The 26116-nt window shown below is 49.8% G+C and overlaps 1 protein-coding gene across 1 annotated transcript; it reads right to left on the reverse strand.

Annotated features, from left to right (window-relative positions):
• Nucleotides 1–11961: 11961 nt before the first annotated feature.
• WFDC2 (WAP four-disulfide core domain 2) lies at nucleotides 11962–18106 on the reverse strand. The gene is made up of 4 exons (XM_077159443.1): nucleotides 17975–18106; nucleotides 17372–17530; nucleotides 14906–15058; nucleotides 11962–12128 (listed from the first exon to the last, which is right to left on the reverse strand). Exons 1-3 carry the CDS (start codon nucleotides 18060–18062, stop codon nucleotides 14907–14909), a joined length of 399 nt encoding a protein of 132 aa, XP_077015558.1. The 5' UTR covers nucleotides 18063–18106; the 3' UTR covers nucleotides 11962–12128; nucleotide 14906.
• Between the last annotated feature and the right edge of the window lie 8010 nt (nucleotides 18107–26116).

Here is a 26116-nt window from a genome sequence, read left to right on the forward strand (position 1 = left end):
GGGTGCCGGATAAGTTCCATGGGGGCTGGGAATAACAGTTCTGACTTGATAGTGAGGTGTCCTTAAATTTCTCAACCCACACGCTCTAGAAGATCTTCCAAATACCCCAGGATGGTAGCAAGCTCTTCAAGACCTTTAAAAACTTTCTGGGGCCCCACCCTCACCCCCATCCCCCAACCCCCCACCCCCGCCCCTGCACCTACCAAAAAAAGAAACCTCTTTTGTTTGCAAGATGTGTCCCCTCCTCCTAAGTCAACTCAGCCGGTGAACTCAGGGTGGGCCCGCACTTGCAACAAAAAAAAATACCTCCTTTTAAAAACAGAAAAAAAGAAGAGAGAGAGAGAGAGGGGAAAAAAATAAACAAAAAAAGAAAAAAACTTTCTGGGAAAAATGAATTAAATACAGGGGGTAGTTAGAGAACATTTTAGAAGCATACATTAATGTAGATTTATAACCTGCTCTTACCAGTTAATATAGGGTGAACATTTTCCTATATCATTAAATATTCTGCAACATAAATGTTAAAATGTTTAAGGCTTCCTTTGTATGGATGGACCATGTTTATTTAAGCAAATTTCCATGTTAAATGTTGACATTTCTTATGGTTTCTCAAAATAATAAACTAATCCTGTGAGGGTGATAAATCACTATGGCATTTCTGATTGTTACTTTGAATAGACTCTAAGAAGTAGAATTTCTGGGTCAAAGAAGATGCATCTTTAAAGCCTTTGATAAAATTTTAATAACTGCCACTTAGGAAGCACTTGCGACCTGGCAGGAACCAAGCTAAGTGCTCTCCATACATTATCTTTTTTAAGATTTCCAGCAGCCCCAGAGGAACAGTCTATTAATATCTGTATTTTGCAGATGAGAAAGTTGAAGGTCAGGAAGATGAATTACTTTTCCAAAAAAACAAACTGGCAGGAAATGAAGCTGGTGTTTGAATCTGACTCCAGGGCCCATACTCTCAATGAGGTTTTCCCATTACAGTTTGGCTCTGCGTGACCAGCCCAATTCTTCTCCCCTCCCCATCCCCTAAAGCCCCTGGACCTCCCCATGTGGATCGGACGCAGGTCTTCTGAGCCTGGCTGCTCCTCCCTTGTCCATGCTCATAGCTTGTAGACAGTTCTGGAAAGCAGGGACTTGGCCTGATCCATTTCTCCCCTCGCTGAACCAAGCAGATGCCATACAAAGAATAAGCACTCGGCAAGTGCTTGCTGATTAGGTTTGTAAAAATTATACCACGGAGGAATGCAGGAACCTAGAACTTATTTTTCAGAGTTAAAGTTTTAAATTATTAGTCAGTCTATGATTCTCATAATCTCTGAATTGTGGAAGGAGAGGGAAGAGTAACTGAGGTCTGCTCCAAGAGAACTAGCTGCAGGAAGCAAAACTGCCCCGGCTGCCTGCCCTCTGGCTCCATGAACCTGTTTGCACCTGCCCTGCTTCCCCCAGGCTGCTCTGAGCCACCAACTGAAACGAGCAGGTACCTGCACTGACTCCTTTCCCTGAGGTGTGGGACTCCTCTAATAAGCAGCTGTGGCTTGGAGACTCCCCCCTGGTCTGGCCAAACTTTCTGAGAACCGCACTGCTATCTGAGACTCTTTCTCTGGAATCCTCCTTCTCTCCCGGCCTTAAACACCTGTCAGATCCGCACGTGGTCTGGATGCTTTCCCCACCATCCCCTGCTCCCTCCCTTTCTCCTTTGCAGACATTTCCCCAGCTCTGCACATGCTCCGGTCTCGGCATCTGCTTCTCAGAGGACCCAAACCACTCCAGGGGAAACGCTGCACCCTTGGAAGAAAAAGTAAGAACCCGGAGAATTGTGATAGAAAGCAGCCCTGGCCTGCAAAAACAATGCGGATAAAAGGAGAGGCAGCTGCCATCTGAGGGTTCTCACTAATGGATCCCAAACTGGAGACAACGATAAATCCAAGGTCTGTGAGTAGGCGGCTCCGGGAGCAGTGGCGAAAGTACCCTCAGGCGTGAAATCTCTGCCCACAGCTGAAGAATCTCAATGCAAATGACCGAAACCACCAGGGACATTTTATCTTTCTGAACTGGGGGGGGGTGGGGGGGGTAGTGGAAAGCAGAAAAGTAGAGAGAATGCAAATACTAGCTGCTCATTGTCTCAGGCAGTAAATTAAAACCTGGCAAAACTGGAGATAAAACCCATGAGATAAGTGTTGGTCGAAAGAGAAACTAAAACCCTCAAGAAACCTCCTCTTCCCTCCTTGAACTGTTAATAAAGGGCCCAATAGACAAAGGCACATTTATTTACTCCCTCTGGACGTGAAGGTGAGGAGACCATGCAGTGGAGAGACGGTGAACGGGACGCGTGGAGCTTCATGACCTGGGCTTCCCCTGCATAGTGTAAGTAAGTCACTGCACGTAGCCACCTACATGAGTGGAACAGAAGTCAAAGGTCAACAGACTTCCTCAACAGGAAAGAAGGTACAGGTGGTATCATAAACCACTTATCTTGTAAAGCACTAAAACTCCTCTCCCCTGATCGCTGCTGATGACAAATCTCCAAACCCCAGAGTTACGAGACCCGGCTGAAACGCTGTTCTCCTACCCTATGGAATGTGTTTGCCCTAAACCCTTATAAGCTGCCTCCTTGAGCCCCATACCTTTGCAGAGTGCTGCTTTCATATTTTTCAGATGGCCACCGCTGGGGAAGATCTTCTCCCATTCATAAGCCCTAATAAAACTCCTGTCTGACTCTGTACCAGACATGCTCCTTGGTCTCGGGGTTGGAACAGGATGGGGCTGGCTTTCTTGGGTGGATGCAAGAGTCCAAAGCCCTACTTGGAATGGCCACGTTAACCTGCAGCCCAAGAGTAACTCCCTCTTGGGAATAGGACATTCCACTGACTGGTTGGACTGAACCCTGGAGAAGACATTGAACCAAAACTTAGAGGAGAGATCAGAGCCCAGCACCTCCAGCAAAGATGATCCTCCTGGCTCCACATATTCCAGACTCAAAAAAGAAGATAGGATCCAACATCCAGACCTCATACTGTAGCTAAAGTTGGGAAGACAAAAAAAAAAAACAAAGTTAAGTAAAGGAAGGGCCAGGGATGGAGACAGAAAATCACCATTTAGCAACCATGAAGTAGTCATTGATTCAGGCCAGAATCATCAGTATTGCAAAAATTAGTTTTGATAAAATTTTGAGAAGTAATAGGATATTTGCGTAGTCTCAAGGAGTCTTCCAAACAAATATGTATTCATTACAGAGGGGAAAATAAGAACTTTATAGTGGAGAAACCTAGTAATCCCCACCTTCATCAAATGATCAAAGGTGACATCGCCGGTAATTGAAGAAAGCAATGTCATGACCCCCTGACTTGACACACAGGCAAGAACACATCTTTGCTGTAGTTTTCCTGCCCCAAATGTATACCATGAATATAATCAGGAGGAAATATCTGACAAGTTCAATTGAGGAACATTCTGTAAAATAGTTGACCTGTATGTAATCTTCCAGAATGTCAATATCATGAGCACAAAAAAGACTGAGGCACCTCATAGATCAAGGAGGTTAAAGAGATGTGACAATTGAACGCAGTGCAGGATCCAAGATTTTCTCTTGCGGTGAAGGACATCACTGAAACAGTTGGTGAAATCTGAATGAGGTTTATAGACAGGCTTCAGGGTGGGCAGTCTGGGCTATCACATAGGACCCGGCACTCAGAAGAATCCTGTGCTTGGCGTTTTATGCTCTGCAGTCACTGCCTCGAAATTCTTGACATTTTGCTGTTGAATCTGTCTGAGAGGTGAAGACCAGTGGGGCAGTGGCACACGCTCCGGAGGGTTGGAGCCCTGGCTCAAGAGCATTCCCGTCACTCACAGCCTCCGCACCTCCCCAGGATGAGATCTCAGCAGCCCACAGTCCTCCCCCACGGTACCCTGGCCATCTTCAACCTTCCCCTTTCTGCCTTAGCCCCCTGGCTCCTGCTGCCCTCTGGCTGGGAGCAAGCAGGTCACGTTAGGGGAGGAAGCCCATATTCTGCCATTGCCCTTTACCCCCTATGGGGGCTGGCTGCGGGTGCAGGGAGGGTCGGAGTTAGACGTGCACCCCTTGTGGTATTTTGGGAAAGGACATCACAGCTGCCCTCCTGGTCCCAGGCCAGCAGTACCACAGCACGCTCAGCGGGTGATTCTGCAGGGGCTAACCTCTCACCCACCCCTGATCCAGGTAGCAAGCATGTCCCAGCACCGAAGGTGCAATTCCTTAGGGGTCCCCCAGTCATTAGAAAGAGGAGATTGACTTCCCTGCTCCCAGCTGGGGTACAAAGCTTCAGTCTCCAAGAGAACTGCTGCAGGAAGCACAATTGGCTGACAGCCCTAGCTGGCACCCTCCGGCCGGTCTCAGCCAGCCCCTGCCACCCTTCCTCAATGGGCTGGTGAACAAAGCAGCCACAGAAGCAGTGGCAGAGATTAGTCCTGGGGCCAATAACATGGCCTTCTGATTCAGCAAGGCTGATCTGGCTACCACCAAGCCTAAGTGTGCCAACAGAAGCCTTGCCAACCTTGGTGGCCAACCTGAGCCCTGAGACGGTGCCATTACCTGGAGGAAATGAACTTGCTACCTGGACAGGTACACTGGACCCCTTCAAGCATGGGGGAGGGAGGGATTTGCCCTCATTGGAATAGACATTCTGGATTTGGATTTTATCTTCTTGTCTGCCATGCTTCTGAAGCACAAGGATCCATGCAGCTGCAGAATTCCTTAGTCACAGCTGTTGCAAAGGATATGCAGTGCTTCTAGCAAAGATCTCTCCATTCATTCATTTATGCCTTCATTCAACACATACGTATTGAGAGCCTACTGTGTGCCAGACACTAGAAATGAACGAAACAAAGATCCTTTCCCTCAGTGAGCCTGCGTTCAGGGTGGGGCAAAGATAATTACTAATAAACACAATAAATAAATTATACAGAATGAAAGATGCTGTGGAAAAAGGTAGAGCAGGGTAGGGGGAAGTGGGAGGGCAGAGGCTTCAATTTTAAGAAGGCTGGTAGAGTAGCTCTTCTTGAGAAGGTTACGCATGAGCAGAGACTTCAAAAAGGGGAGCAAGGGTTCCCCATGCAGATGTCCAAACAAAGATTATCATAGCAGAAGAAACAGGCAAGGGGCTGTTAAGCGTGAATTTCACCAGTCTTGCTGTGCTTTCTAGTACCCAGAAGCTCCTGGATTTCTAGAATGGTGAGACGGCCTGATAGGGTGACTGCACCAGGTAGCTAAAACTTTTTCTGAAGAAGGGGCTATCTTGCAGTCCGTTGTACTTGCTCTAAACATGTGCAGCCAAATCCGATGTTTTTTCTCCCACAGGCAGAGCGTATGGATTACAGCAACTAAGGGGTATCTCCTTATTAAACCTACTGATTGTGTAGTTGGCCCCAGTTCTTCACTCTTCCCTATACCCACACTCATGCAACTTTGCAGGTCGTTCCACTTAGGGCAGAAGGTACTTCTCTACCCCTCGACTTTGGAATTGGCACGTGACTTGTTGGGGCCAACAATATGCTAGCAGATGTGATGAATGCAGAGACTTGGAATGCGCCCTCACCATGAGGCTGTGCCTGAGACAGCAAGACCAGCCGAGCTCAGCCTAGAGCAGCTAACCGCAGCTGACCTTCAGAGGGACAGCCCATGTTTTGTTGCTTTATAAGTCGCTGAGTTTTTTTTTTTAAATAACACTAAATACTCTAGTAAAATTTTGATTATAAGTATCCAACTGTGCAAAAAATACAAAACAGATTTGTAGATTTCTAAAATATTAGTACAAAGAGCATGGCTACATACATACAAAGTACATCCTGCAGGCAAAGAAAGGTGGAAGGGAAAAGAAGATTGTGGCTGAGGTCTATTAATAAATCAATACAGAAGGAGAAATGATCCATATTATAGTGTATTCTACCACCAAGACAGCAGCCAAAATGTACCAAAAAAAAAAAAAAAGAACCCATTTCAAATATAATGCAGGAGGAAGATGCTCATGGCTGGGAGCTCCTGTAACACACCTCAGAGGCTGTGGGAGAGCAGACCCGACTCACGGCACAGCCTGTGCATTTGGTGGCATGCAGCATGTAGGCTTTTCCAAAAGGAAGAAATATAAAATCTTCAGTTTTGATTAAGAACTACAAAACTATAGGGTGCCTATAGAAAGTGGCTGACTCCTTGTTATTTATACTACTCCATTTCTAAAATCAAGTTTTAAAAATAAGCACCAAATCATCTTATTTTTGTAAGGTGGCAAAAATGTTCCTCCCCGCCTAAGATTTTTTCCTGAAATTTTAGAAATGAGGCAATGAGAGTACTTTGGTTGGGAGTCAAGTGAGAGGCTTTAGTAGAGACTTTGGAACCGAGGAGCTGTTCAGGATTTATTTATCGCCTAATACACTAACGTTTGGAACACGTGACTAGAGGAAGGCAAATCAAAAACCACCCACTCAGCTGGAACACACACCTCCTTTCTTCTAGTAGAATTTCGCTTTAAATATTGAAAAGAACCAAAAAGCCCTAATAGGTTAAAACGAATCAAACACCCACTCTACACAGATAAAACGTTCATGAAGGTCAACTCAAGTAACCCAGAGTCAAAAGTGAAATTGTACAGATTTCAACTGCAGTCACCAGTCATACGACATAAAACGGCAATTAGATACGCGCTTGGCAAGCTGTCTGAGAAATGCGCCCCAAGAAGCATTAACCTTTGTTTTGTGCCATCATGAAGACTCGCACACTTTATTTTTCAGACATTTTTAATAGCGTGTGTTTCTCTCCCACGTGGTGATGCTTTGGTACTATTCAAATAGGACCGCTTATCCTGAAGCCTTACCGTTTCCCCAAAAGGAGCTTTGATTATGCTTTAGAAGTTTCATATAAATTTAAATCTTTATCAAATATTGATACAGAGGTGGCACCGGATGCAACCTATATTCAAGTTACCTCTCTGTATATTTAATAGTTACTTTTTCTTTCAAGGTATTTGCACCAGAAAGCTTAGTTTATCCTGCTTGATATTCAGTAGTACAGGTTTGAGTAATCAAAACCTTAATATTTCAAAATTAATAACAAATATCTCTAGGGGCAAGTTCATGTTATTTCATTACGACACATTTACTATTGGGAAGGAAACTAAGTGTAGCCAGCCATCTTAAAAAATGCCCAAACACAGCTTCTCGATAAAGGACTAAAACCACATATGGTTTATCATACAGCAAATTCCATCTCTGTCCCCTGAAAATCCCTTAATTTCATTCATGAGGAGGGGATTTAAAAAAACAGGAGGGTGGGTAACGATGGCTCAGTGGCAGAGTTCTCACCTGTGGTACCAGAGACCAGGGTTCGATTCCAAGTGCCTGCCCATGCAAAAAAAAAAAAAAAAAGACTTAAAGAGCGCTTTACAGCAGCGGTCAGCTTCCCCATGAAATACCCAGCAACTTACAGGTTATATGCATTTCCCTTTTTCAGTTAGTAAGTTAGGCACTGGCTTCAGAGTTTGTGGAATGGAATAACTCATTCTAAACCAGTCTAGAGGTTGTCTTTTGGCAGAATAGCAGGTATCGAAGTTAAAAATAGGAGGGTCACTTTGTTGTCTCCCCCCAAAAAATTTGTTGTGGTTCCCCTTCTCCTTAATCCTCGGTCCCCACTCCCGAGCGGAGGTGGGTAGAGGGTTTCAGCAGCCATTCCCTTATCGCTGCGGCAAGGCTTGAAGGGATGCAGGTCGGGGAGGCCTCCCCAAACGGCCCTGTTAAATAGCTCATGGCATATTTTCTGTCTTTTCCAGCATGTGAAATCTAAGAAGGAAAAGACCGGTGTTCTGTTAGAGCCAGAAGCCATCTCAGTATCCGAGCCATCTTCTGACTGGTCACTGCAGGAAGGACACGGGGCTGGGGAGGCCCTGGAGGTGGCACGGCGAGCAGCAGGATTGGGACGGTTCCCTTCTCTCTGCAGCTTACCAGCTGACTGATCTGGTTGCTTTTTATCCTGCTTCCAGACAGAGTTTCCACTTGCTTTGGTTTCAATGTAGTCTTTAGACGGGAACCTGCCCTCGCGTCTACCACGTGATCTGGGTTTTTCGATTTGTTTGTTTGTTTGTTTGTTTTTTGTTTTTATCCTCCTGGCAGCTTCTTCCATCTTTTCACCAGCAAGACCCAGGCATTGCAGATCTCTCCTGAATGAGTCTCACGTGACCTCTGAAGTCCTTTTCATAGCGTGTACTGTCAGTGAACCGAGAATGGGAGGATTTAGCCCTGCAAATGCAGCCACCCTCTGAACATCCTGCAGTAAATCTTTGGCTTGTGAAAACCAAATATCTTTTCTTCTGGGCAGCAGTCTCCCAAAGGCAGCATTTCCACATGCGCCAGGCTAGCTCCCCCACTGGTCACTCCATCCTCCTCTACTGCCTTGTCTAGAACTACTGAGTTTTTTTATTTGTTTGTCTGTTTTTAACATTAAGATCTTCCTATTAGCTCTCCACTCTGGGCCTCCGCACAAAGACAGTAATGTGGTAAGTCACTGAGGTTTGAGGTGGTTGTTACACAGCATTACTGTGGGAATCGCTAACTGACACAGAGACCCTCTTATATGTGTGTTTCCCATCCTGTGCTCAGGGGCAGGGCTTAGTGTAGTAGAGGCCAAGGATGGGACACGTCCGCCACGGGACACAATAAAGGCTCACGTAAGGAAGCCGAGTCTTCCACCTGACAGGTGGGGGCCCTCCTACCACTGAATGAAGAGGCCGAAAAAGCCATCTGTACCTGCGACCAGTCCAGAGAACTCCTCCATCTTTCCTTTTCTATCTCGTCAACGAAAGGCCCTCACAGTACTGATCTAGCAGCAAAAGTTGATCAAAAAAAGTCCTAGCCAGAGGCTCTTCCTGGTCTAACCCAGCCCAGTTTTCTCACCCAGCCCACCCAACCCCTCAACTCTCTTTTCCCTTGTAGATTCTTCCTATTTATTACTAGAATCTGGGTAACCTCCACTCTTGGTTCTCCACACATCGCCTACCCCTGGCCTGGGACTTCCTTGAAAAAATCTTCCCATTGTAAGATTTTAGTAGAGGGTTTAAAATTCCATCTCACTCGGATCCCATAATCGTGCCTACGTGCAATCTTCTCACTCAAAAAACCTCAGCCACCAGGGCTGATCGTCTATCACTAACATTTCATTTCTTGAGTTAAACCAGGGCAAATTTGCCTGCCCACCCCAGCCAACGGGGCCCTGGAGCCCCCAGCCACGCATGGGTGCCTGGAAAGGAGCAGCCTGATTGATGACCTTGGCTGGCGCCAGATGAAGTTGTCTGGTGGAAGGAATGATGGTATGCGGACAATGCGTTGGCCATCCCTAAGTTCAACCGTGCCCTGCCCGGGCCTCTCTTTCACAGTGCATACCTGGGGCAGGAGAGGAGAAAGCGGAGGGAATGCTGGTGACATTCTTAGTCCCTAACAACCCTACCCAACCCATAACTGGATGTTTTTGTACCTGCCCAAAAGGACTGGGGAGACTGGGGCACGGACGGTGATAGAAATTAGAATGGGAAAAGCTGTGAGGAAAACAACAGGGCCATCTAATGCATATGGCGCAACCCCATTCACCCCCAGGACACTTTAATGCTGCACCCTAGTGGGGGTGGATGGAGAAGCCCCCAGTCTCTAGCCTCAGGTGTGGGACTGGGGGCCTCACAGAGGATGAGAAAGGGAAAATGGGCTGGACACCAATCCGTCCCGTTCAACCCACCTGCACCCACTCAAGCTTCCCAGATCTCTCAAGTTCAATGGTGGGAGGAGGAGGAGGGAAGGACACGGAGGCTGCGCCTGGGGGCAGAGTCACCGCCACTCCTTCCTTCTCTCTCTCCCCCTCTGCCCCAAAGGCCAAATCCACACCTCAGAGATGAGAGTTAAAAATCACTGCACTGCACAAGCATTGGGTTCTGGTGTTGGATAACTCAGACTCACATCTGGGCATTTGAAAGATCGAAATCAATAGTGTGGTGAGATAAATGTCAGTACATGCAAGCAACAGAATACTATACAGCCATAAGAAAGAATGAAATTCTTTAATGTCTAATATAGAGTGATCTCCAAGATTTATCATCCAGTGAAAAAAGCCAGGTATGAGGCCGAGTGTGCAGTATGCTACCATCTGTGTAGAAAGGGGGAGTAGAGGAGAATTTTACATCTGTATCTCCCTGGATAGAGGGATAGAGACGCTAGAGAAGAACAGAAAAAGGGACAGGGATAAGAAGATGGGGAGAGATAGAGATGGGGAATGGGGAATGGGGAGAAAAAGAAAGGGAGAGGTGGAGAGGAAAGGGAGAAAGAAGTAGAGAGAAAGGAATATAGAGAGGGGGAGATATAACGAGGGGGTATTGTGAGGGGCCATAGAGAAGCAGCGTGGGGAACAAAGAAGGAGGAAGCGAGAGGCTGGGTGTAGAGGGAGTGTATTTAGAGACAGGGATGGAGAGAAGGGAGACAGGGAGAGAGGGAAAGCCGAATAAAGAGAGAGGGAGGAGAGAGGGGGGACAGAGGGAGAACAAATAAATAGAGGGATAGTGAAGGGATGGAGAGAGAGGAAGAAGGGGGGTTGGAGAGAGGCCATTGAAAGAGATAAAGCAGGGGAACACAGAGAGAGAGACAGAGAGGAAGAGAGAAAAATGGAAGCAAGAGGAGGGCAAAGTGAAATAACGGTTGCATAATGAGAACCAGGAGTGTGTAGGACAAAATGGATTGATATAGAGAGTTGAAGTTTTGCTGGAAGTGAATTTCATTGGTTGTGGTTAAGGTTGGCTAAGATTTTGTAGTGTCATAAGATTTTTGATAGTTTTCTTATCACATGTATCTTCCTGCAAAATGAGAATTTGCTAAAATGACGTTTTCTTGGATTATTTATTTGCTCTTAGGGAGAAGCCATAAGAGGTTTTTAACCATCTGAGTAATCTGCCTAGATGATTAAAATTCTGTGCCTTGTCAGCTGATATACTTATTGACATGTATGTTGGTATATCCTTCCTTATTGTTTTAATGTTTTTTGTTTGTTTGTTGGTGCTGTTGTTTTTGCATGGGCAGGCACCAGGAATTGAACCCAGGTCTCCAGCATGGCAGGCGAGAACTCTACCACTGCGCCACCATCGCACCACCTGTCCTTCCTTGTTGAAGACACTTAAAAAAAAACTTGGCTTTTAAAAAGCATGTTAACTCCTCTATTTACTTTCAAACTTTTATGTCATCTTGATTAAATAAAGAATCCAAAACAGAGAGAGGAGGAGAAGGGAGGGGGATAAACATAGCGACAGAGTTATGTCTCTGAGGGGCACAGGAGAACCGGGACCCTCAGTTGCTTCCATGGAGACCACCCAGGTGGCTGGGGATGGAAGGTGGAGGCAGGGAGTCAAAGGTGAAAGACACTTCTCATTGTCTGCTCTTTATGCACATTTTTGAACTTGAATGTGAATATATTATGTATGCACAATAAAAGTTTGATTAATAAAAAAGTAAAAAGAACCCTGGCTTTTCCATCTTTTTCCTGAGTGGCCGCAGGCGAGGAATTTGTGGGATCCTGGCCTGCGTGGGAGTCACCGGGGATTTGAGGACCCACTGGGTCACGTAAGCCACTCGCGTGGCAGCAGGCCTGGCACACAGCAAATGCTGAATTGGAAACTGCCAATAGTAATGCTGAATTATCAGAAACACACCCCCCCCCCCCCCGCCTGCGACAACTCTGAGGGACACTGGAAGTGTCCCGTCCCCTCTCTGGGCTTCAGTTTTCTCATCCACCTCACCGAGGCAGGGAGTCCCCGGGGAAAGGCCAGCCCTGACGTGTGGGCCCCACATTCATCTGGAGCTGCGCCCCCCCTGGACTGCGTGCCTGGATGACCCCCCCTCCCCCACCCACCCACCAGGGCCAGGGGAGACGGGCAAAGTGGCAAGAATGGGTGACAAGGCCAGTTAGTGCTAGGAGTGTTTCTTTATTGGCTAGAAAAGGAAGCAGCTGTGGGGAGCCCCAAGGGGCGTGCAGAGGCCAGAGAGAGAGAGGAAGGCGGCAAGGCTGAGGCCAGGGGCCGGGTCAGGCGGAAGCTTCCCCATCCCATTCCTCAGGCCGGCAGTGGCTGGAGCTGGAGAAAGAAAATCACAATCATAGCATCAACAACGACATCTAATAGCAGACAAGAGCTCTCCTTATGGCTCCAATCCTGGACCAACATCCCCCTGCATGCCTGGGCTCCCGTCTGCGCTTATCTGCAGGCGTGAGACCCCCCCCTCTTTCACTCCAGACCATGCCCAGGGCTCGCCTGAGTATAGTCTGGTCTGGAGTGAAAGAGGGGGGGTCTCACGCCTGCAGACAAGCTGGTCCTAGCTGACCACTGCCCCTCCGGCACGGACATGCACCTCCCGAGGGATCCCTGCAGCACCAGGAAGAGCCCTTCCTTCCTTAGGCTAAGCCGGGATTAGCTGCTCAAATTGATCTTATTTATCCCCACTTTGCAAGCAGGGCAACTACAGTTTGGAAAGGCAAAAAGCCCAGTGAAGTGTCAGAGCTGAAATGTGAATATGGCTTTTCCTGAATGCAAAGTCCACCTGCGTCACTGGCGCTCATGGAGGCCAGAGGCAAGTGGCACCAAGGAGAGCTGGGGGCCTGGGTCCCTCCTGTACTAACGACCACCGCACATCTGTGGGACCCTGGGCGCATACCCCACCCCCGGCTCCAGTTCTCTCGTCTGTGCAGTACTGGGCGCCATCGTTGGCTCCATGGTCCTTGCTGAGGGCATTTCAAAGCAGCCCATGAGTCCCAGTGGGGTCTCCAGCAAAGGGTGCCTCCAGGTTCTTTTTCATTCTACTCACTCTGCCTGAACCACACACACACACACACACACACACACACACACACACACACACACACGAACTCTCTCTCTCTCTCTCTCTCTCTCTACTTCTCCAGTCTTGCATTCACCCCTCACCTAACCTCTCCCCACCCTGCCTGGGTGAAGTCCCCTCCTTGGTGCCCCCACACTGCCCGGTGCTTCCCTCCAGGGCGGCGTAGACCATGCAAGCCGAGGATGTCTGCTCAGTGTCCATCTGACCGCCTCAGCCACCAGCCTGCATTTCCATGAGAAGGGGCCTCGAGCTCGGAGTCTGGCCTCGTCTCGATCACTCAGTGGGCAGACTAAGGGAGCCTGCACTGTGGGGCTTGCTGTTTAAAATTACTTCTGTACTTCCTTACATTTACATTATGATTTATTTTTAATTATTAGAGGAGAAGGGAGGCCTCACTATCATTTCCTTTTGGTGCCTCGAGCCACAAAAGCCCTGGCTGCCAGAGTCCGCACTCAGCCCATAGCTGATGAACTGAACAAGTTAACCCACCTCCACCACATTGGCCCTGAATAGCTAAGCTCATTCGTGAAAGGAAAGATCGGTGGCTTTCCTGTCCCCCCTGCCCAGGCAGAGAGCCGCAGCTGTCCCTCTCCCAGGCCACAGCTGCTCTCTTCCAGCTCCGGGCATATTTAGGTGTTTGGTAAACAAACGAAGGAGTGACTGTCTTTCTCTCACAGCCCATCCTATGAGCAAATATTGCCCTGTCTACCGTCACATTCATTTCAAATCCAGCTGCTTCCAGCCTGGCCTGCCATCTGCCCCTGGCCTCTTGCAGGAGCCCGCTTCCAGCTGGTCTCCCTGCTTCTGCCCCTGCCCCACACCGTCCATTCCCCCCCCCACACACACACACACACAGCAGCCAGAGGAGTCCTTTTAGATGTAAGGTAGATCCTGTCCCTCTCTGATGGCTCAGCATCTCAGAGTCGAGACCCCACACGGTCTGAGCACCGGCTTTCCCCTCTGGCCCTTTCCCCTTCTTACTTTCCCCTCACTCGCTCAACTCCAGCCACACTGGCCTTTTTCTGCAACACACCAGGCCTGTCCCTGCCAGAGGCCTTTGTAACTCCTGCTCCTTCTGCCTGTAACACTCGCCTCGGGCACCTGTCAAGTCTGTGTTCAAGCATCCCTTCTTGGTGGGGCCATCACTGATCACCCTGCTTAAAAATCCCGGCACTGATGCGGTGCATAAAACATATCATTGCCAATTCATTGTAACTGTTATTTTTTGTTTGTTTGTTTTGCGTTTTTTTTGCATGGGCGCCGGGAATTGAACCCGGGTCTCTGGCATGACAGGCGGGAACTCTGCCACTGAGTCACCATGGCCCGCCCTATTATTTATTTTTTAATGAAAGTGTAACAATGCTTTCGAACTCAAGACATTAGAGTCATTAAAAGGTTTCCTTATCCTGCTTTCTGATGTAGCATAAAAATTGTCCTCAGTTTGATCTGTAAGTGCCAGCAGATGACCCAGACATGAGGGACCCACTTACCAGTCGCCAGGCTTTTACTCATATTAAAAGCAACTTAACAAATGTTTAGGCTTTGTATCTAATCTCTGATTATTAAAATGTTTATAAAGCTTATTTTTACCAAAAGAGATGCAATTCATTATGATAAAATATTGCAGAATAAACTTTGTTTTATTTTTTTAAAAAAAAGCCTCCTGGCACTGCCCCACCCAGCCGTGCGGCCCCGCGCCCAGGAAGCTGAACGTCCCTTCTCTGCTTGACTCTCCCCCACGGCACTCACCTCCCTCTAGCACACTGCACAATTTGCTCACTTCCTTGCCTGTTTATTGTCCATCTCCTCCCACCACGATATAAACCCCACCAGACAAAAGTCTTTGTCTGCTTTGTTTCCTCCTGGAGCATCCCCGGGTGCAGTGCAAGGTACGGGGGAGACGCTCTTTCAATAAATCTTCGGGAGAATGAAATTAAACAAATGGCCGAATAAGTGACCAGCAATACATTTCCCGGGTTCTTGCTTCCCCGCCCATCCCCCCACGCCCCACACCCACCTCAGAAGTTTGGGGTCACGCAGGACACTTTCCCGCAGCCGTTGAGGCAGCACTTGGCCTGGCCCCGGCACTCGCTGTCCATCTGGCACTCGTTGAAGCAGAGGCCGAGCATGGGGATGCCAGGGTTTATCTGGGGGCAGGAGCCCTTCTTTTCTGGGTGGAAAAAGGAGGACAGGGAGGTCAGCAGGAGGGGATGTGGATGGGGGGAGGGGGACCACCCGCAGCACCAGAGTCACGGCACCCTGCCTGGTTCCACCCACAGCAGAGCTGCCGGCGGGCCACCTGCAAAGCTGCTCCTTCTGCTTCCGGCCAGCTGTGGAGTCACGCTGAGACCCAGCTCTACCTTTTCCTAAATTCGAGGTCTAGGGCGAGAAATCTCCCCCAGCCCCAGGGTCTCTAAAGGTTCTATGGGATCAGTGCCGCCCACATCATGGGCGGTCCTGAAAGCACCGGAAACAAACTTCTAGGATATCCTATCAAGCTACTTTGTAATAACAATGAGAAACTGTAGCCGCAAACACTTAATTAGCGCCTACTCTCTGCCAGGCTTCTTTCAAAACACCTTACATGTCCTAACTCATCTAATCCTCACAATAAGACTAAAACAGGGGTAGAGGATACTGTTACTATTTCTTCGTGTTACACATGAGGAAACTGAGGCACAGAGAGGTTAAGTAACTTGCCTACGGTCATACAGGGTCGAGGCAGGATTTGAACCCCAGTTAAGCTGGCTCTGGAGTATGCACCCAACCACTCTACTATGCTGCTTTGCAGACTGTAAAGTGAAGTGAACATGTGAGCGGTATACACTGACAATCCTGTCACTCTTATATTCTCACAGGTACAATTGCACAGCACCATGGTCTCCATATACACACAGACAAAACCACACACACACACACACACACACAAGTGTGCTCCACTTCCTTGACAGATGGGGCTCTATTCCCAGAAGGCCACAGAGGCAGCTCGAGCCACTTGTAAAACGTGTCAAACATATGAGTGACACTGGGTGATCAGCTTTCAGAGGCCAAGAGTTGCTGGCAGAGTCCTGACTTCCATTCATTCCCTTGAAAGGGCAGGAGTTTCCAATGGGCTGCCCTGGGACAAAGGGAACAGGGAGCAGATTCCTGACAGAATGAGCCGCTGTGCATAGGGCATCCACTCTTTAATTATACACTTCTATGTATTATTCCATTTAGCTCTCATGCCAATTCTATCAAGTTTGGGATTATGATTCCCATTTTACAGATGAGAAAGCAAAAGCTCATGCAGGATCATACGAGGAAATGGCACAACTAGGATTCAAACCTCCAGGCCCCTTCCTGCTGGGCATTCTCTCCCTGGTCCCGCAGCCTGCGCCCTCCACCTCTCACAGCTCTCCCATCTCTCTCTCTAAACGGGGCTTCCAGACTGATGGCCTGGCCCTACCTTCTGCTGCCTGCTCATTAGTGTCTGGGGTCTCTTAATTAAAAAACTTCTCCAGCTCCTCCTGGCATCTTTGGGGAGCTAATGGAGAGGAAAAGACTCGGGGGCTGTGTTCTCTGTTTAGACAGTAATTACAGTCCCGTGAAATCTCCCTGGGCAGCCCCACCTCTAATGCTCAGATTTTCCCTCTGTAACCCGAGCGGCTTGGGTTCCGGCTGTCTGAGGCCGCTTCCTGCTGCATGGGAGCTCCCCACGGCCTGGCGGGGGCGCTGGAGACAAGCACCGTTCCCGGGGCACAGCCTACCTGTCCCCGGCAAGCCTGCAGAGTGGGAGGGATTATTTAAAGGAAAGGAAGGGGAAACCGGGTGCTCGCACTGCAGACCTGACTTTGTTCAAACCGCCCAAGCAGTAAACGAAAGAGGCAAAAGCTGAACCGGGTCTGCCGGGCGGCGGGGCGACCTTGCTCCTTTCCTCTCTGGCGCCCATTTTACACCTTTAAGATGCGCTGATCACCCCCTAAACCTGCAAAGTCTCCGTCTGGACTGAGGAATCCGGAGAGGGGCTCCAAGTCCTTCTGCCAGGAGTGGAGGAGGCCCCCGGGAGGGGGCCCGGAAGGGAAGGGCGCCCCAGCTTCGAGGCTGGCCGCGGGCATCCCCGCAGGGTCCGGCGCGCCCCAAGAGGAACCGGCGCCTCCGGGTTCCCCGGCCTCCCCGGAACACTGTCCCAGCTGTGCGCCCCGGAAGAGCCCGCTAGGCAGGAGAGTATCGAATCCAGCTGTGGGCGGAGGGGTGGCGGGGATGGGGTGTGGGGGCTCCTTCTCCTCCGCTGGCTTCCGCGGCGCCCCCGTTGTCTCCCCCCACCCCTATCAGGTGAGGGAGGGGGCGGGGTATCGGGGTCCCCTCCGCCTCGACGTTGCCAGGGGTCCCTAGGTCCCGGGGAGACCCTCTTTCCGGAGCCCACGCGCTGCCACCTCTTCCGGCCCACCCGGGCCTCCAGCCCACCCGACCCGCCCTCCGGAGCGGACCCCCGCGGGGTTACCGTTGGGCATAAGGCAGAGGGAGGCGCAGCCGTCGGGGCAGCACTTGAGGTTGTCCTTGCAGTCCACATCCGACATGCAATCCACCGTACAGTTCCGCTCGCCCTTCGGCGGGGGGCACACGCCCGCTTTCGCTGCTCCCGGGGCGGGGGCTGAGGGGGCTGGCAGGGCGGTAGGGGACGGTCAGTGGCGGGCCGGGGTGCCAGCCCAGAGGAGGCCCGGCTCCGGCTCCAAGGGCCCCAAAGCGCAGGCTCCAAGGAATCCTCAATTGCTGGCCCCAGGGGCTTCCCTTCGAGCCTCCAGAGGGTCTCACCTCCAGGTCAGGGCCCCCAGGCACCCGCGCTTACAGGAGCTCCCTAAGCCCTGTCCTCAGGGCCCTCAAACCTCAGCCCTTGGGGTGAAACCTGCCCCGCTCCGGCCTATTGGAACCCACACCCCAAACCCCGAGGGTCACCACCTTTAGGTCCCAGAGGCGCCCCAAATGTCAGCCTTCTTGGATCTCCCCAGGGATCCCCACTTCTCCAGCTCCCGGAGAGGCGGCGCCTCCGCCCAGCTGCGGCCGGCGCGGCCCCTCTGGGCACCCAGCCCCTCCCCGCCCCACTCACTCGTGTGGCTCCGGGCCGGGGGGAGGCGGAGCAGCAGCAGGCCGAGGAGCAGGGGGGCGAGGCACGGGCCGGGGCGTCGGGGGAGCATGGTGCAGCGCCGGGCGGGTGCAGCTGTGCGCTGGGCCGGGCAAGGGGGATTTAACCCCGCGCGCAGGGGGCGTGGGGGGGCGGGGCCGCGGCGGCGGGCACGGGGCTCGCGGGCCGCCTGCCACCCCCGGCCATTTCACAATCCCCCGGGATCAGGTGTCACGCTTGGCCCCGGTGGGAACCAGGAACCTAAGCAGCTTCTCGGCCGGGTGCAGCCGGACCCTGGTCCCCCGCTCCCGCCCTCCTGGGTCAGCGGGCGGGGCGGCGGGGGGCGAGGGCGCAGGCCCCCTGAATTCCCCGTCCAAGTCTCCGGGGTCTTCCGGTAATGCCCCCGGGGGGAGGGATTTAGGGGTCAGGGCGGGGCCCACGGGGGGCGGGGCAGAGCCTGGGGCCTAAGAGGGTGGACATGGGGCCAGGCAGATGCCAGTGCCAGCCCCACTTAGGGATTAGCTGTGAGTGCCTAGGGTAGTGGTGCATGCACACAGTAGGGCTGCAGAAATAGTGGCTCTTAGCGATAAGGGAGCCCATGTGAGTGAAGAAACTGAGGTCCAGGAAGGTGAAATAGCTGTGAAGAGCCCTCACCACTCCCAGAGCATGTCCTGTCTCCCTGCTCCCACATCAATGCTGTCATGACTGACTGTGTGCCAGGCTCTGTGCCACCCCACCCCCCCAGGCTCTGTGCCTCCCGCCAGGCTCTGTGTCCCCTGCTCATGGAATCCCAGCAGCAAACCTCTGATTAGAGAATTATCATATCACCATCATCATCACTCAAAGCTGTAGACAAAAGTTTTCGAGCCCAGGTCTCCCCCTCCAATGCCTTAATTTTTCCATTTCAATACAATGAACTTTGCTAGGTGCCTACCGCATAACAGGTGTACAGCAAAAAGCCACTTGACATAGAGAAATGAATTCAAAGGAGCCCCCCCCATGGGGTGGGGTGACCATGCCTGGGTTTGGCTCTCACCTCCGCCCTTCCCGGCAGAGGGACTTTGAACAGTGCAGTTCCCTGTTCTGAGCTGCCTTTTGACATCTATAAGAAGGATGATAATATAAGCGTTCTGTGAGGACAGGGACGCCGCGTCCTGCCGTGGAACAGCTGAGCACTCACTGAGGCTCAGGTCGCCCTGACTTGGGTGGGCATCCCAGGCTGGCTCATAAAGGTGCCGCGGAGCTGGCTGTGAGCGCTGGATCAATGCATCCACTGTTGCTAAGGAAACCGATAAGTAAACACCAAACTTTAGAATCTAGGCTGATACATATCCAAACAGTTATCCACGGAGTTAGACAAGGGTTGCCTTCAAAAATCCTTCCTGCTCCGGCAATCTGAGGGTCTTCTGTAAGCCCCAGGGGGTCTTTGCAGCCGGAGACTAGAGGGGTGGGGCGGCTGGCGCAGGGATCCCCGGCATGACAGGTGACTAGGGTCTGGTGAGTCTACCCAGTCCCCGCCTCCACAGGTGGATGCTGGTAAAAAGAGGCTGAAAATACCTCCCTCCACTTCCCGGGCCCAGCCGGGGACTGGAGACATGCCGTCGTTGGGAGAGGCCATGGCTGTTTGCCACAGCGGTGACGTTTACGGCAAGGAAGGCAGGAGCCAGGTGGGGGCACAGGCAGGTGGGGGCACGCAGAGGTCACGGCCAGCAGCCGGTTTGAGCCTCTGGACCCCGCCGGCTGCTAGTGCTGCCCAAGCTTTCCTCTGGGGCCTTTCCAGCCACCCCCCCAGGAAGCCGCCCAGCCTCGCCCTCCGCAGCTCTCACGAACTCCCCTGCTGCTTGGCACTCGCTCACAGGAATGTGGGTTAGTTTGAGGCTGAGGGTGGGGTGGGGAGGGATGGAGAAGAAAGGGCCAGGCATCCAGAGCCCTTAGAACGCGAAAGGCTTCTTCGTTTTTTGTGTGCCCGGCCCTGTGCTAGGCACATTCATGTATTTTCTCTTCTCCAGCAGGAAGAAAGGGCGGAGGCTTTAGAACCAAATACATCCGGGTCCAAGTCAGGGTTTGGCCACTTCCTGACCATGTAACTTGCACTTCACTGTTTTGAACCTACCTCATCCTCCTCCTGAAAATGGTTATTGCGTCTTGTAGGATTGCTATAAGGATTAAAGGAGAAAGCATAAGCCAGAAGTTGCAAATCTTACAAACATGTATGTGTATATGTGTATATATAGGGAGCTAGCCTATATGATACATTAAAAATTTTTGCATGAGTTGCCAAGATTTAAAAGTGGGAGATTTCATATATAAATAAATTCCTGATTTCCTCTTAGCAAAAGTAAAAGATCTAACAACATCGGCTTGCCATCCTGCATAGCAACCACCAACTAGCGCAGCAGGCCTCACACTTGAGTGTGCCTCGGAGTGAGTGGGAGAGCAAATGAAAACAATAGTTCTGGGGTGAGGCCCAAGAATTCGTGTCACTCACAAGTTCCCAGGTGATGCTGATGCTGCTGGTCAGGGGACCACACTTTGAGAATTACCAAGCAGAGCTGCTCCTTTTTTGGAGGAAAGCAGCCTCTCCCAAAGCCCTGACCCCACCCTTAGGGTCTCAGGCCCCTCCCCTACCCCAGCTACTTCCACCCGGTTACTTGCCTGGGCCTAGAAGGCATTTACAGTTTTGACCTCTGGATTGGGCACTTAGTAAGTGCTCAGTAAAGGCAGCTTTGTTTATTTACCAATCTTATGAGTTAAGTAGTATCATTCCCATTTTACAGATGAAGAAACTGAGATTCATCTCAGGCAAAGTGACTTGCTCAAGGAAGCACAGCTAGTAAAGCAGAAGGAAGGTGCTTCCTAAAACCTTTCACCTACAGTAGTCACAGTTATTTCAGTCTCTCTCCCTTCCTCTCTCTCTTTCTCACACACACGCACCTCTATCTGCAGTTTATGGATTCTGTATCCAAAAATTGGACATGAATTCATGAATATAAAATGATATTTATTGAGGAAGAAAAAGAAGGTAAGAAATAGAAGAGGAAAGGAAAGAGAAGGGAACAAAAGGAAAGCAAAGGAGAGGAAAGGAAAGAAGAATGCACTCCGAATGGGAGGGGATATTAGTTAGCTGTAGATGCACCCTCGCTAAACTGGTTGTAAACATGCTAACGTTGGAGATTAGAGACATTCCCAGGAACAGACAAGGCGTCTTTGACCATACAATGGAACCTCACCTTCCTTAATGAATGGATCCAGTCAAACTTCCTTCACTCCATGGATATTTCTCTCCTAGGTGTAGAGGCTTTTTTTGTTGTTTGGTCACTTCGCATCTGTTTGTCCTTTTTCTGATAAGGGTACCCTGATTTTGGTCCAGCCAGGTCAGAGGGGGCAGGGGGCACTGCTAATCAAACCAGCCAAGCTGAGCAGAAACAGGGCCAGTCAGGTGCTTCCCTGGACTGTTCATCTCCAGCAGTGAATGACAGACGGCCTGAAAATGTATGGAGTGGACCTCAACTGCTGCCTTCTTTACCACCTGTGGTAGTTTGGAGCTGTGATGTACCCAGGAAAAGCCAAGTTCTTATGGGCCATTCCTATGGTGCAGACTGGTGGTGGGTGGGACCTTTTGATTAGGTTATTTCAATTGAGATGTGACCCACCCCATTCAAGGTGGGTCTTAATCTTAATAGGGCCCTTTATAAGAGGATAAAAGAAAAAGACAGAGAGCTCAGAGAAGCCCCAAAGAAGCTGAGAGACAAGGACACACCCACAGAAGCTAAGAGAGGAAGCCCCTGAAGCCAGAAGCTGGAAGTAATGAAACCTGGGAGAGAAGGACCAGCAGATATTGGCACGTGACTTGCTCTGTGACGGGAGCCCCAGGTACCAGCAGCCTGTCTTCAGAGTCCAGGTATCATCCTGTTGATGCCTTGAATTGGCCATCTCACAGCCTAAAAACTGTAAAGTGTAAACTAATAAATCCCCATTGTAAAAGCCAACCCATGTTTGGTCTATTGCACTCCAGCAGCTTTAGCAAACACCATCTTTTCCAAACTCAGTTCTTTTAGCCTCCTCTTCAGTTCTGTGTCAAACTAAATTCAAGCCTGGCTGAGTTAAAGGTCACTATTAGGAAGGGAGAAGTTGCATCCCCACACTATACCCATGAATCCTGTGCCTGCTTACAACAGCCAGATTTAGTTTCTGTTGCCAGCAACCAAAGAACTCGGAGTGCCCACAGCAGGTCCCACCGGGCTCCTCACCCCAATCCCACACCCTCTCCTTGGCCCTCATCCTGGCGGCGTCAGTGCGATCATATACAAACCAAATTTTTTAGTGGGAAATAAAACATGACTAGCAGAACTTCTCCATTTGCAGCTCCTTTGAGTCCCCTCTTGTGACTCTCCAGGGCCTCTCGGAAAACACCTTTAAAACCTCTTTAGATAGAGTTTTTGCAATGTGACTGTGTGATTGTGAAAACCTTGTGTCTGATGCTTCTTTTGTCTACCTAATGGACAGATGAGTAAAACATATGGATTAAAAATAAATAAATAATAGGGGGAACAAATGTTAAAATAAATTTAGTAGATTGAAATGCTGGTGATCAATAAAGGGAGGGGTAAGGAGTATGGTATGTATGAATTTTTTTCTGTTTTCTTTTTATTTCTTTTTCTGAATTGATGCAAATGTTCTAAGAAATGATCATGGTGATGAATATACAACTATGTGATGATATTGTGAATTACTGATTATCTATGTAGAATGGAATGATCACATGGTAAGAATGTTTGTGTTTGTATGTTGGTACATTTAATGAATAAAATAAATTAAAAAAAAAAAGAAAACCTCTTAGTTAGAGCAAAGGCTCTCAAGTCAGAGAGTCTTGAGTTCAGATCCTAGCTCATGCCATTTTGGTCTTATGGAGGGGAGATGAATCCTCCGAGCTGCAGGGTGTTCAACTCCAAAGTGGGAATAGAAGCTCCCAGGACTTCTGGGAGGTTTGGAGAGGACGGTGTCTGTGCAGGGTCTGTCATGCAGCGAGTGCTCCCTCAGTGGCCATGAGTAACACTGCCCTTCTCCCAGCCTTACCTGCAGCCCCAGGCTCTGGTCTCCACGATACTCCCTCTCTCTCAGCGGTTCTCATCAACTCGGTGACTGTCACAGCCACTTCGGGACAGGAAACGCACCCTGCTACATTTGCCATCTGAGACATCAAGCAACCCCCTTCCCTTCCCTGAGCCTCAGTTCCCTCATACATAAAATGAGGTGATGGCACCCACCCCACAGGTGCCTCTGAAGGTGTAAAGCACCTGGCAATGTGCCTGGCGTGTAGCAGGTGCTCAGTACATGTCAACTTCCCCCCCTGACCCCTGCTCTGAGTCTGGGACTTCCAATACCTTCTACCATCCTCCACCTCTCTCTTTCATCCTCCATTGTTTGTTTTGCTGATTGCCTGGCATACAGCATTTCCATCCTCCCAAACTCAAGACCTTCATCAGGAAGAGCAGCCAAAGCTATGCTCTCATCTTTGAAGGCAGGAGGTTTGCAATCTCAGTACCACTGTCAACGAGCCTCCTCTTCCCTGTCCAGTGTCACTAAGTCCATTCTTCCACCCAAACATCTTTCACGTCAGTCTTCTCCTCTTTTTGTTCCCATTGCCTGTTCTGCAGTGCAGGCTCCTGTTATGTCAAGCCTGGGCCGCCATATGCACCGCCACTTCCTCCTTACCGCCATCCTGCCCCGTACCTTCACTGGGATGTTGTGGCGGGTTGACGTGTGTACCCCAGTTTGAACACGTTCTGGGACTTGGTCTGCCTTCTGGTGGGGGTGGATCTGTTTTAAATAAGAGCTCTTCAAGGCATTACTTCAGTTAAGGGGAGGCCTCACTGATTCAGGTTGGGCTTTAATGCAGATTCTCAGAGTCCTTTATAAACTGAGTGAAAGGCAGATGGCGAGAAGCCACGGGGAGTGGCCAGAAGTTGGAAGTCGAGGGAACCCAGAAGAGGAAAGAGAAGATGCTGCCATATGCATTGCATGTGATGGGAAAGCCAAGGAGTCCCAAAGATTGCCAGCTGGCCAGAAGATACTGCCCTTGGGTGGAAGCAAGCCTTCTGGCCTCCGAAGCCATGAGCCAATAAATTCCTGTTGTTAAGCCAACCTATTGAATTGTATTTGTTTAGGAATCTAAAACAGATGTTTAACACTCAGCCCATACGTAATATCTTCAAAACCAAATTCTTGATTCCCACCATCTCCTTAACCTGCAGCATGCCCCTTCTCAGTAAATAGCATCTCTGTTCTCCCAGGTGCTCAGGGCAGAGCCTTCTGGCATGCACAACTCCTCTTTTTCTCAGAACCCACAGTAATCTACCAGCAAACCTTGTTGATTCTTCCTTCAGATATATAAATACATAAGATTCCACTCGTCACCACCTCCACTATTCCAGCCTGGTCCAGGCACTCTCTTCTTGTCTCCCTTCTATTCCAGCCATTCTCCAGATGCACATACAGGGATCCTTTTACAACTTAACTCAGACCATGGCACAGCTCTGCCTGCACCCTGCAGTGGTCCCCAACTCCCACCCGGGGTCAGCTAGCCCTTCCCTCCCGCTGGGCCCTCCCAGTCCGCGCTCTGGGGCAGGGCCTCTGTCCGCAGCACCACCAAGGAGCGGGAAGCCGCCGGGGATGGAAGGGAACAAGGCGCCACCCAGGAAAGCACTAGAAGAACTGTAGAAGAACTGCTTGAGGAGGAGAAATGTGGAAAATGCAGAGCAGAAACCACGGGACCCATGGAGTGGATGAAGTGTCCTTTTGCTGGTTCAAATAAAAGATCTCTAATGAACACAATGAAGAACACGTCGCGCCCCCACCCCAACCCCAAAGAGCAAGACTGTGAAGTAAAGAGAGCAATCAGGGACCTGCGAGCAGCCAGAACCAGAGAGAAGAAAACCCAGAGAAGCACCAAACCCATCTGTGCAAGTCCAGTTTCCAAGCTGCACAAAGAAGAATCAGTGATTCTCCACCATGGAAGTGGAACAGCTGGGAGAAGTAAGAAAAGCTCGAAGCTGCAGCAAGATGCAACAAGCAACAACCTTAAACTTAGGACTGGGGGGGTGTGGGGGGGTGGGTAGCGTGTGGCTTTCTATAAGCAGAGAGGTTTTTGAGTACAGGTTTTGTTTGTTTGTTTTTAAAATACCAAAAAACACCAAACAAACGCAAACATTCCTAATTTTTGATCATTGCATTCTACGTATATACTCAGTAATTCACAATATCATCACATAGTTGCATATTCATCATCATGATCACTTCTTGGAACATTTGCATCTATTCAGAAAAAGAAATAGAAAGAAAACAGAAAAAAAATTATACATACCATACCCCCCATCCTTCCCCTCACTGACCACCAGCATTTCACTCTAAATTTATTTTAACGTTTGTTCCCCCTATTATTCATCTTTATTCCATATGTTTTACTCGTCTGTTGACAAGGTAGATAAAAGGAGCATCGGACACAAGGTTTTCATAATCACACAGTCACACTGTGAAAGCTATATCATTATACAATCATCTTCAAGAAACATGGCTACTGGAACACAGCTCTACATTTTCAGGCAGTTCCCTCCAGCCTCTCCATTACATCTTGACTAACAAGGTGATATCTACTTAATGCGTAAGAATAACCTCCAGGATAACCTCTTGACTCTGTTTGGAATCTCTCAGCCATTGACAATTAATTTTGTCTCATTTCTCTCTTCCCGCTTTTGGTCGAGAAGGTTTTCTCAATCCCTTGATGCTGAGTCTCAGCTCATTCCAGGATTTGTCACACATTGCCAGGAAGGCCCACACCCCTGGGAGTCATGTCCCACGAAGACAGGGAGAGGGTAGTGAGTTTGTTCGTTGTGTTGGCTGGAAAGAGAGGCCACATCTGAGCAACAAAAGAGGTTCTCCTGGGGGTGTGAGTACAGGTTTTTAGCTGGGAGAGAAAATATCCTAGGATGATTTTTACAGTAGATTCTTTGCTGTTACTTTTAAAGAGGCTATTGGTGACCAGCAAAATAACCTAGTGATTTGTAACGGTGGGTTCTGGTGTCAACTTGGCCAGATGATGATGCCCAGTTGTCCGGTCAGGCAAGCACT

The sequence above is a fragment of the Tamandua tetradactyla genome, chromosome 1, assembly GCF_023851605.1.
Source record: "Tamandua tetradactyla isolate mTamTet1 chromosome 1, mTamTet1.pri, whole genome shotgun sequence".
Classification (NCBI taxonomy): domain Eukaryota; kingdom Metazoa; phylum Chordata; class Mammalia; order Pilosa; family Myrmecophagidae; genus Tamandua; species Tamandua tetradactyla.